General features: G+C 45.2%; 1 protein-coding gene across 1 annotated transcript in view; it reads right to left on the minus strand.

Moving 5' to 3' along the window:
• Positions 1-3,029: 3,029 nt before the first annotated feature.
• FNTB (farnesyltransferase, CAAX box, subunit beta) overlaps positions 3,030-12,196 on the minus strand; it is an 87,129-nt gene continuing 77,962 nt past the window's right edge. Inside the window, exons 10-12 of the mRNA XM_055436387.2 lie at positions 10,040-10,151; positions 8,610-8,724; positions 3,030-4,525 (exon numbers count right to left, since the gene is read on the minus strand). Of these exons, the coding sequence (XP_055292362.2) occupies positions 4,394-4,525; positions 8,610-8,724; positions 10,040-10,151 (359 nt within the window). The 3' untranslated portion in view covers positions 3,030-4,393. The remainder of the gene's footprint in view (positions 4,526-8,609; positions 8,725-10,039; positions 10,152-12,196) is intronic.

The raw sequence follows: 12,196 nt of genomic DNA on the forward strand, positions 1-12,196 counted from the left end.
ATCAAGCCCATCTTTGCATGAACTCACAAAGCTATGCTAATTCCTGAACGTTTCAGTTTATGAGTCAACACGTTTCCTCTTTGCTTTAAGCCAGTTTGGGTCCGGTTTTCTGTTAGTTGCAACAGTTCTTTACATCATATAATTCTCCTTCCTGTTCAAGGGCAGTGAATGGCCTGAGCAATGCACATGGGTGGTTAAAATATTTGGGCTGAACATTAGCAAGTACATTTTGTCATTTAACACTAATATCATGTACATGGAAAGCATCCCAGCCATGAGAGATGTGAAAGAATGTTGAATGGATGGGATTTAGTCTAGATTTCAGTTCAGTTGAGTTCAGTCGCTCAGTCGTGTCCGACTCTTTGCGAACCCATGAATCACAGCACGCCAGGCCTCCCTGTCCATCACCAACTCCCGGAGTTCACTCAAACTCATGTCCATCGAGTCGGTGATGCCATCCAGCCATCTCATTCTCTGTCGTCCCCTTCTCCTCCTGCCCCCAATCTAGGGGTAGGCAAATACAGCCCATGAGCCAAATCTGACCCACTACATGTTCATAAAGTTTTATTGGCACATAGCCATACTTTGCAGCTGTCTTGTACTACAGTGGTAGAGCAGAGTTGAGTAGTTGCTTGCAAAGCCTAAAATATTTTATCAATAGCATTTGGCCACCTGATGCGAAGGGCTGACTCATCTGAAAAGACCCTGATGTTGGGAAAGATTGAAGGCAGGAGAAGGGGATGACAGAGGATGAGATGGTTGGATGGCATCACTGGCTCAATGGACTCAGTGGAGTTTGGGTGGACTCCGGGAGTTGGTGATGAACGGGGAGGCCTGGCATGCTGCAGTTCATGGGGTCGCAAAGAGTCGAACACAACTGAGCAACTGCCCCCTGGTGTAAATGGTGGAAGAATAAAATATTAGCAAAATACTTCCCCCAAATGAATACCCACATCCTCAGATGGAAGCAACCCTGAATAGCCCTGAATCACAGAGCCATTAATCCCATTCATATCAAGCCCTATTCCGGAACAGAGATGCAGAGTAGAGAATGGACTTGTGGACCCAGTGGGAGGAGAGTGTGGGATGAGTTGAAACAGTAAGTAGCACTGACATACCCACTACCCTGCTGTGTGTAAACCAGACAGCTCATGGGACGCTGCTGTCTAGCACAGGAAGCTCAGCTCAGTGCTCTGTGATGGCTTAGAGGGGTGAGACGGGGTCGGTGGAGGGAGGCTGAGGAGGGAGGGGATATGTGTGTACATGTAGTTGATTCTTGTTGTACAGCAGAAACTTAACCCAACATTGTAGAGCAATTATATTTCAATAATAAAAAAAAGCAAAGGGGAAAGGTCTCCAGAACAGAATGGAAAACACATGTGATTCAAGCCCTACCACCAGCGTTAGGAAAGCAGTTTCCCAAATTTATCCCAAAATGGTATGTCCTGAGTCTTTGTTAAGATGTCAGCACTGTTAGCTGTACATCTGACTTTTGAAGCCAACGGATTCCATGTCTACCAACAATAAGCACACTTAGGGCACTCGAAGCTCCATTTTTAATTCCCGGCTATCAAGGTCCTTGCCAGAAGTGCAGCATAGTTAATACTGATGAAAACAGCCAGGGCCATGTAAGCCACCACCCTGCCAGGGGTTTATAAACTCCACTTCTCTGCTAAATTAAATCACCAGGAGTCAATATATCAAGATCCAAGACTAGACCTCCATGAAAGGCCATCACAGAAATGTTATTTAATAGTATGGCCTCTGCTTTTGTGTGAGGTTTTCCCGAGAAGGGGCTTCATCGAAGACACTCCTGCATTGTTACAGCACAGTGGCCATAATCTAACTTGCAACCTCTCAGAAATTATACCAGAGGGCAGTTTAAGAACATTGTTGATTCCTATTGTCATTTCAGTCAAGTTTGTGCTGGCCTATCCACAAGGACCCCTTTCTGCTCATAGTATAGTCTGGCAGGCTTCCCAATTCGAGGTGGGTCTGGGATAGGTTCCAGGGGGGTGTTGGGGCCCCTCTGGAGACAGAGCTCTGTAGCCAATTTCTTTACTGATAGAGGAAATATTTGGGGCAACCTACCTTGAACGCTGTGGAAGTGCCTCTAACTTAAGGATCCATGATAAATCTGAGGACCCACTTGGAATGCTCTTTAAGTCAGGAAACCCTCCAGACCCAAATGGGAGCAGAGAGAGGTCTCATGGATACACCAGTATAGACTCTCCTGAGGTAAGAATACCAGCGAACGATCCTCTCTTTTCTACCTTGCCAAATTTCCCTACCCTTGGGGCCTGGCTCAAATCCTCCCTCCTTGGTATAAAGCCAGTGTAGACTGAAGCAATCCCGTCTCTTAACCACACCAATTACTACTGCAATTAATCTCTTAATACCTGGGGCTACTGGTGTTAGAAGGCTGGCCTTTCATTGTAGCGATGGGAGGGTGCATTTCAACATGTTGCTTTGTAGCCTGAACATTTGTTAGCCTGGCAAAAACAGCACGGGGACAAGAATCACATGCCAGGATGTGGACCTGCTTGATGCTCTGCCTCTGTGGGCACCTTCTTCTTTCCCATCGGAGGGTCAGGCCACAGAGCACCCACCTTCTCAGCTGCTCCTTGGGAGGGTCTCTGACCAGGTGAGGAACACCAGGTGACCGCATGATGCTGACCTGCCCCTGCAACAGCTGCCCTGCGTCTCACCAGGATGTTACCCACTGCCGAGTTCCTGCATGAGGACTCGGGAGCAAGGTCCCTGCTCAGAGCCAGGTGTAGGAGACAGACACAGACTGAAACCTGTGTGTGTAGAATGCTGGACAAACTGAAGGGCTCCAGGGAGGCCGAGGCGTACAACTTCTCCCTCTCCTTGTCAGGTCCTCCCTGTCCTCGACTGGAGAAGGTGTGAGCAGGAGGAAGCCAAGTCACACCTCTTTGTAAATACTCACTCGCCCGGTCTGGAATTGCATACCGGAGACAGGTGACCCACAAGCAACTGGAGAGCTCCTAACGCTGGACACTCGGGAGTTTTCCTGGTACCGGTCACGAATGAGAGACGTCATAGAAAAGGTTATTTTTTTATTATTTCAAGGAGGTAATACATAGCTCAATACGCCAAAGCACTAGGGAATTAGAGGCAGCAGATGGCCAGAGTTTTTGAGATGAGCCTTACGCTGCATCTCTGGGTCCCCATCTGCCCACAGCCCATGGCTGCTTACAGGAAGGCCAGACTAGCAACATGGAGCTTGTGACCATCGGAGTGGATAGGTGAGCCGACACCACCCCTACTAACCGAGAAAGGGTTGTTCTGTGTGGACAGCAGGAGCCCTGCCAGGCTGAACACTCTGGGCAGCGCTCAGCCCTGCACTGGCAGCATCCAGCTTATCTAGCACTAGGTTTTCTTTCTCTGAGCCTGGAGTAGGCAGGATGTGAATAAATCCTGAGTCAGAAATGAAGGTGAAAGACTTAGTAGTGTTAATACTCGGGGTGAGAGAAGACAACACCGTCTTTCAGAAGGGTGAGCAGGGAGTCAGGGCAAGAAAGAAACAGCCTGGCCAAGGGATGAAGGCGCTGCCTTGCAAGTCTTTAGAGGGGCTGTTCGGGACACGTGATGGGGTGGCTCTGGGGCTGCTTCCTCTGGCTCAGAGTTGAACGAGAGGTTCATTTTCCACTCATAATTGGTTCCCAGGTCTAAGCTACCACAACTGGGCCGAGGCAAATCCTGCCCATGCAGCAAGCTGGCCTTGGAGATGTGTGATCAGTGCCCACTCTGGAGAGGGAGGGACTCACACCTCCCGAGCCCTTCTCCCCCAGCCCTAGCTCCTTCTTGCAAGTCACCAGGCTGGGAGGCGAGGACCTTGGGCACCTCTGAGTGAAGCCCCACCACGTTATTTTCCTGGAGAACTCACTTTGGTGAGACTCAAAGCCCCTGCCTAGGCATGCAGCAGACTTCTTTCCACCCACAGGAGGCCATCTTCCTGGTGACGCAGTGGTCGCACACGTGAGAATCGCAGCGACAGCTCTGAATGCTGTGATACTCAGACGTCATTCCTTTCAATGGACGGTTGCGCTGGCCAGCTGGCGGGGCGGGCTGTATTCCAGCATGCACTGCTCCCCAACCAACCCTGGCCGGGCCAGAGCTGGGTCCAGATGCTACACAGCTGGTAGGTTTTTGGTAGGACGGGAGTGGAAAGAATTTTTAAAAAACCACACCATTGTGTTCTCTAAACCAAGAGCCATCAGTTTTGTTCTGTTTAACGAAAAAGGACAAAGAACCAAGCTTCACAGCGGCCAAGGCTTGTGCAGCACAAAATGCAGTATGTATCGACATGTATAAACCTTGGTCTGACTGGGGAGATGGGTAAACACAGAGCTGCAGGACCCCGTGTCCCCTAGTCAGTGGCAGGCTCTGCTGATGCCTCATCTGCATGTTCCTCAAAGCCTGGAACCGGCTTCTGCAGAAAGTACATGGTAGCCTGGATCACTTTGTCTGGTCCAATATTGTACACAGGGTGAGTGGGCTGCTGCAAAGAGAAGAACAGATGCCAATCAATCACCCCATGGTCCTTGGACATGTGCACAGCCTTTGCCCATTAAATGTACTTGTAAGAATATAACAAAAATCAGAGCTGCACATGGAGATTTATCTTACAAGGCCCTAAGGTTCAATAACAGGGTACTGCTAAAAACATGTTCTAGCACATGGGACACAAAGGAATTATAGAGTCATTAAAAAAAATATGCTTTCAAATATTTGATGACATTGGCAAATACTTTAAATGAGGATACATTGGCGAATACATTAAATGAGAATAACAGTATGAGTGATAGCCCAAACTTACTTTTTAAAGTGTTTATAGATGTGATGTATATGAATAGGCAAAAATGGAATATTCCAAAATAGGAGTAGTGACATGACTATTTAAAATTTTCGAATTTATACTTTTATATATATCCTAATTATTAAAACAATGAACATGCATTTATATTTATAATCAAGAAAAAGGTACACAACCCTAACATTTAAGTAAATGTGTCAGGCCATATATAAATTATTTTATCCCACTGCACCACAGAGACTCTGGTTTGAGACAGGGTACAGTCCTGGGCCAGTATTCAGGATTCTTCCACGCTGGGACAATGAAGAAGGGGATATAATTGCAAGAGGTTTAAAAACTTCAAAGAAAATACCATGACCAGCGTCATGCCAAAATATAAAAATTTTGATAAACTGAGCAGCTTTATAGAACAATATGGATTTTCAAAATTGCTCAAGAAGAAATTCTTTAAATACTAGGTCTGCCTGTTTTCTCAAGCAAGTGTTGGCTTATAATCTCTAACTTACACAAAAGTTTCCAAAGCAAAAGTAGCATAGGAAGATACCTATCTAAGTTTATGAGGCTATGTTCTGAAACACAACTGGAAAAGAACAGTACCATAAAACAAAAATTTAGATGAATCTTCCTCATGAACATGCAAAAAAAAAAAAAGAAGATGCTAAACAAAAACATGAGCCAAAAATACCAGCAAGGCAAATCCAGCAGTGTGATAAACCAGCACACACACAAACTCTCTTATGACCAAGTAGGGTTTATCCTTCTAAAGTTAAATCACAATGTGTATTAACAAAACATAATACAGATTAAAGGAGAAAACCCAGAGGTGGAAAAAGCATTCAATAAAATTTAACACTAGATTATGATTCAAACAAAAAACAGCTCAGCAGACCAGGAAAAGAGAGGGGGGAATATCCTTAACTTGACATGAAATATTTATCAAAACCTCACAGTCAGCATCTTCCTGAATGGTAGAATTATAGAAGCCTTTCCATTACAATCTGAACACTTTCTATTACCACTTCTGGTCAACACTCCACAGAGGGTTTAGCCAACATAGAAAGATAAATAAAATTATCTTACATGGCAAGATAAATAAAATTCTTAAGCATCAGAAAGGAAATGGCAAAACTGTACTTATTTGAAGATGACTTTACGGTCTAAATAAAAAAATCCAAGCGATTCTATAGACAAACTAATAACAACTATTAGAATTCAGTGGGAATTCCCTGGTGGTCCAGTGGTTAGGAATCCATGCTTCCACTGCAGGGGGCTGGATTTGACCCCTGGTCAGGGAACTATAATCCCATAAGTTGTTGGAGCAATTAAAAAAGAATTCAGCAAGGCTGCTGGGTGCAAAGTTAAACTACAATTATCAATAGCATTTCTATACATTAATAACAGCCAATTACAAAATAAAATGGAAAAAAATAGTCACAATAGACACAAAAGCTATAAATTTCTTAAGACATAAATCTAACAAGATATGCTAGTCCTTTGTGGGAAATGATAAAAGACCATTAAAATATAGGTAAAAAACCTGAAAAATATTAAGGGAAGCCTTAATATTAAAGTCAGTTGTCTCCCATTAATATTACATTCAATGCAATTCAATGTAATACAAATTCCACTAGCGTTTGTGTGGAACTTAATAAGCTGATCCTAAAATGCATAGGAAATCCTAAAATGCAAAAGGCAAAGGATAATGAAAACAAACAAAAAAAAAGAATGAGGTGGGTGAGTGAGACTTGCTTATATGCATTTAAGATTTGATAAGACAGTGAAGATAATAAAACAGATCCATGGAACAGAGTGTCCAGAAACAGAATCAACTCATAAACAGAAACTTGAGTATGTAACAAACATGTGATACACATCAGTAGGAAAGATTGTAAACTTCAGTAAATGGTGCTGGTCAATGGTATCCAAAACAGGAAAAAGATAAAATTATATCCAACCCTCACTACAGATGGAAATCAATTCCAAGAGAATTTTAAAAATTAGATGGGAAAAGCAAAATTTACATTGTTTAGAAGAAAATATATTTATGATCTCAGGTAGGAAAAGATTTCTTAAGTAACCCCACGCCCCCTCCCCAACCTTTGAAAGCCAAAGAGGCAAATAAAATTATTCACTTCAGAGTTAAAATCTTCTGTTCAACAAAAAACACTAATAAGAAGGTCAAAAGTCACAAACTGGAAGAGATTCACCACACACATACACACACCATTGACAAAGAATTAGTATCAAGAACACACAAAGAACTACAACATGTATAAGAAAAGAGCAAACAAAATTACAAATCTACGCAAATGAGCCAAGGAAGAGAGTGGCTGGCGATTTACAGAAGACACAACACAAATGGCCAAAAAAATGTTTGCAAAGATGCTTAGCCTCACCAGTAACCAGGGAAATGCAAAACAAACCTGAGACACCACTGGTCAAGTTAGCAGAAAGGAAATATCTAACTACGGCACAACTCATCTTGGTGGTGTGTGAGTGAAAAATAACCCAATGACACAGGAGCATGGTTCAGGGCCATCTAGTGAAGATGAAGGTGGGTCTCTCCCAGAGAAACTGTAACAAGAATGTTCACCGCAACACCTTGTGTCACAGCACAAGCTGAATCCAACTCGATGCTGACCAACAGGAGACTAGAAAACTCAACTGGGGTACACTGAGACAAGGGAATACCATACAGTAGCTGAGATGAATAAATTAAAGCAACATACATGAAGTCGGCTAAACCTCAGGGCAATGGTCAGTGAAAAAAGTGATGCAGTAGATAACTGTTATAAAGCAACAGAAAGCACACAAAACAACTCTATTATTTGTGGATACATACCTCTGAAGTGATAGCACAAAAACATGTGCAGGCATGATCAGTGATGAATTTAGGACGGGGTTACAATGAGAAAGGAGGGAGGGAAAGGAACGGAAGAGGGCTGCACAGCAGGCAAACACATGAAAAAGCTGAAGGGTTGTTACTTGGATTTTCTCAATTAATTAGTGAGGCTGAGCATCTTTTCATCCACCTACTGGCCATCAGCATTTTTTCTGCTGGAATATTTCATGACAGTCTGCATGGGCCCATCATCTGACAGCCATGGACAGTTCTAGTTGGAGTCGTGTCTCAGGCTCCTGACTAGGTTCAGAAGCATCGCCTGTGGCCAGGCTGGCCTGGGGCTGGATGCTGCAGTCAACAGCCTGCCCACAGGGGCTGATGGTTTTTGAGGGAAGCAGGCAAAACCCAGTTAAACACACAGATGACAAATTGTGCTGGTGCTATGAGGGGCACAAATCACACTCTGGCCGAGCGTTTCCGGGCATCTCATTTATAGACGGTGGTCTGAGAGGGTTTCTCTGGATGCAGGACTGCACGTTGAGAGCTCCAAGAGAAGACATCAGCCGCACGGGGAGGGGCTGCAGATGCAGAAACCACTGCCCCAGAGCCAGCTTCCTCGGAGATGGGGACTAACGACAAGTGGTCTGGGTCCTAGACTCTGGGACACAGGCATACACCCTCCATCACCGGCTGGATCCCTGCTTAGAACCTCGAGTTTGCCAGTCAGGTGCTCACAAATGGGGAATGGGTTGCAGACAGAGGGGGTGTGGGGACGGCGAGGTCACCAGCCCGTCCATGGGGGACACTCATGCCGTCGGTTCTGGAGGCCCCAAAGGGCTGCTCTGCCCTGCTGCCAGCCCCGTCCTGGGGGCCCTGCGGAGAAGTGGTGGTAAGCCCCGCCCTGCATCCCGCCGCATCCCGCCTTACCAGGGCGTTTTCAGGTACACCCAGGACCACATCGTGCAACATGGCTCCGCTGCCGAAGTGCTGGGCTATGGACAGGCCACTCAGGCAGTAGCAGGTGTGGTAGAAGTCCCGGGACCTGAAAGGATGTGGCAGCTTTGAGCAGGTATCCTCTGCTCCCCACCCGCCTGGCACAGCCTCCGACAACAAGGCCATAGATGAGGCCCAGGAAGCACTTGGGCGTCCAAACCCACCCTCCACATGCCTAGAAGCCTGGCTTCCCCCAGCAGCGTTTTTCAGAGTTCCATCCTTCCACCCTGCCTGACCGCAGGAACTGTCTGTCCTCTTGACTTCCTTCTAGGAAGGATTCTCCAGGGTAGTGTTGCTAAATCCATATAGTACATTAAAAAAAAAAACAACAAATAGCCATAAAAAAACCCCACACCAACATTTCTAGAAATGGGTCAAATTCTTTCTTCAAATGGGTCAAAATTCACAAATGGGTAAATTGCTGGGGGCCAGCCTTCAGCTGAGCCTTCCCCTGGATGCATACAGAAGGAGGCAGGATGTGTGTGTGTGTGTGTGTCTGTGCGTGTGTGCGTGCAGCAGGCAGGGAGGGGGTCGGAAGGAGGCAGGACGTGTGTGTGTGTGTGCGTGTGTGCGTGCAGCGGGCAGGGAGGGGGTCGGGGTGTGGGGATGAGGGGAGTGAGCAGCAAAAGGAACAGGACTTGATTGGCTTCCCTTTTTCTTTTAGTATGTCACCTACTCTATGAAATCTGTGATTATAATCTCTGTTTATGACATTCTTGAGAGTCCCTCAGACAGAAAGGAGATCAGTCAATCCTAAAGGAAATCAACCCTGACTATTCATTGGAAGGACTGATGTTGAAGCTGAAACTCCAATACTTTGGCCACCTGATGTGAAGAGCCAACTTACTGGAAAAGACCCTGAGGCTGAGAAAGATTGAAGGTAGGAGGAGAAGGGGACGACAGAGGGTAAGATGGTTGGATGGCATCACCAACTCGATGGACATAAATCTGAGCAAACTCCAAAAGATGGTGAAGGACAGGGAAACCTGGCGTGTTGCAGTTCATGGGGTCACAAAGAGTAGGACTCGACTTAGCGACTGAACAACAGCAACATGACACCCAGGAGTTTTAAAACCCTGTATCCTGTTCTATTTAGGTCAGTTTGGTTAAATAAAAGAGGAAAAAAACATTACCCACGCAGCAATCTGTTTACCTAACTGGTAAGGGGGTGCAGGTAAGCCGGGAAAAGGAGAGAGCTGGAAGCGCAGGATGGATGCATGGTGGACAGCGCTGCTCCGTGCCCGGCTGCTCCCACGCCATGCGGGCACTAAGCAGCTGCACGGAAAGGGCTGCCCCGTCCGGGTCTGTGTAGGCCTGTGTGCTCAGCCCCCTCACCCCGCCCTCCCCAGAGACAAGGCACTCACTTGCCAGGTTTATCCAGAAGCCCCCCGGTGGGGCACTGGCAGCACATCAGGATATACTCCTGCAGGGCCTGCTGGTGAAACATCCAGCGGCTCATGCTGAGGGCAGGGTCACCTGCAGAAGACAAAGGGTCAGTGCAGGCCTGGGCCTGAGAGACATCTGGCAGAGGATCAATGACTACTTTGTATTTTATGATCCAATAGGAACAGTCAAGGTTTCCCCCCATTCTGCTTGGACTAATCTTGAAAATCACATTCTTGGGACACACCCCTTCTCCAGAGCCTTAAAATGGGTCAGAGAACAGCAGGTCAGAGCAGCACTTGGCTTTACCTGAAGCGTCTCCTTTTCCTTACCCTGGATGGCAGTTCTAAACCACATCCCTTGCAGGCACAGATGAGCTTTTTAGCTCGGCTTTCCACACTGACCTCTGCTACTGCGCCTGACTGGGCTCGCAATTCCTCCCCTGGGCTTCTTAAGGCTTTTCCTCTAGCACATCTCTGAAACTTGTCAACCAAGCCTAGAGAACTCCAACAGGGGTAATACTGTGTGTTGCTTCCACTTCTCTTAGTCTGAATTTAATCCATCTCTAAAGGGAATTCTCCAGCCAGTCTCTTGGCTCAAAAAGTTTCTCTAAGAAGAATTCTAATAACCGCCCTCCTGCATCATATGATAGTCTAAGCAGAAATTGGGATTCTGGTGATAATACTAAAGTACTGGCCAGCAACCGAGCTTCTTCACTCTGAATATCAACCAGTGGTCAGAGAATCTGTGGACACGGTTACCAAGGGAGGAGGAGGAACAAATTGCCACCCAGCAGATGCACACAGAAACATTTATATGAGAATTGTTTTCAGAAATACACATATAGGATGTGCATTAAGTCTTTGGTCAATTTTATACTTTGATACCTGGGCTACAAAGGTAGTGAACAACCTGTAAATGGCAACTGAAAGCTAATTTTTCTTTTTTTTGTTTTATGCATTTTTCTATACAGGTATGAAATTTCCGTATCTTATGTCTTTCACTTAACTCTAGAGGCATACACTTTTCTGTTCTGCTACATAACCTTCATAACCATCATTCTGAAAAGCCACAGAGTATTTCATTAAGTGAACACATGTAATGGCATCAATATAGGCACTGGACCCAAACTCTCACTTATGTGAGTAGAGAATCTTCTACGGTAAAAATTCGTCAAAGTTTATTGCTAATGTGGTACATAAAAAGAACTTTCCAAAAAGAGTTAATTTTGGAATATTCATATATATAGACTACTGCAAAAAATAATAATTTCCAGATTTCTTAAATGAGAGATGGGAGGAGAGCCGGGGGCAGTCGGAAAGTGACTGCTATCTCCCAGGTTGAGCCCTGGATGACGAGCACGGTTGGCTGATGTTTGGGGGCCACATACAAAAACCACTCATCTTCAACACTCAAGTCCCGCCCGGCCCCTGAGATGCTCACACTGGAAGAGGCACACGGGGACTGAGCCTAAGGAAGAGGAGCACAGTCAGGGCCCCCTTCTTGTGCTCAGCCCAGGACACATGCTTCCTGAAGTGCGCACAGTATTGTAACTACTTTCCTCTTTGTTCTCTCTCCAGCTGTGAGCACAGCACTGTAGGAGATACACACAGATATGATGGGACCTCTCTCTAGCGTACTTGTTGCCAAGGCTGTTTCCAGTTCCTTGCAATCAGAAAAAACGCCGCAGTAAACACCTCTGTGAATCTTCTCTATGTTTAGGATTATTTTCTTGAAATAGATTCAAAGGAGTGGAATGATTCAGTTAAAAAAGAATAAACATTTTTAAGGCTTTTCATAGATACTGATAAACTGCTTTGAGACTTTATATAGCTGCCAGTAAAATTTAAGATTTTTCCTGTACTACCTCCAGCATTGGTTACTTTTAAAAAGTTCTCAGTGATACATGTATATGTATAACTGGATCACTTTGCCTTATACCTGAAACTAACACACACTGTTAATAAATTATGCTTCAGTACAAAATAAAAATAAGATAAAATATCATATATGGAAACAAGTTTTCAGCATTTAAAATGTTAAAAAGAAAGAGTACCTAATCATGTATCTTGCTTTTAATTACTAATTAGGGTGAAGTTTTTTCATAACTTGCTTACTAGTTGTATTTCCTTTTGAAA

The sequence above is a fragment of the Moschus berezovskii genome, chromosome 9 (assembly GCF_049115385.1).
Source record: "Moschus berezovskii isolate FMDL1 chromosome 9, NW_MosBer_1.0, whole genome shotgun sequence".
Taxonomy (NCBI): Eukaryota; Metazoa; Chordata; class Mammalia; order Artiodactyla; family Moschidae; genus Moschus; species Moschus berezovskii.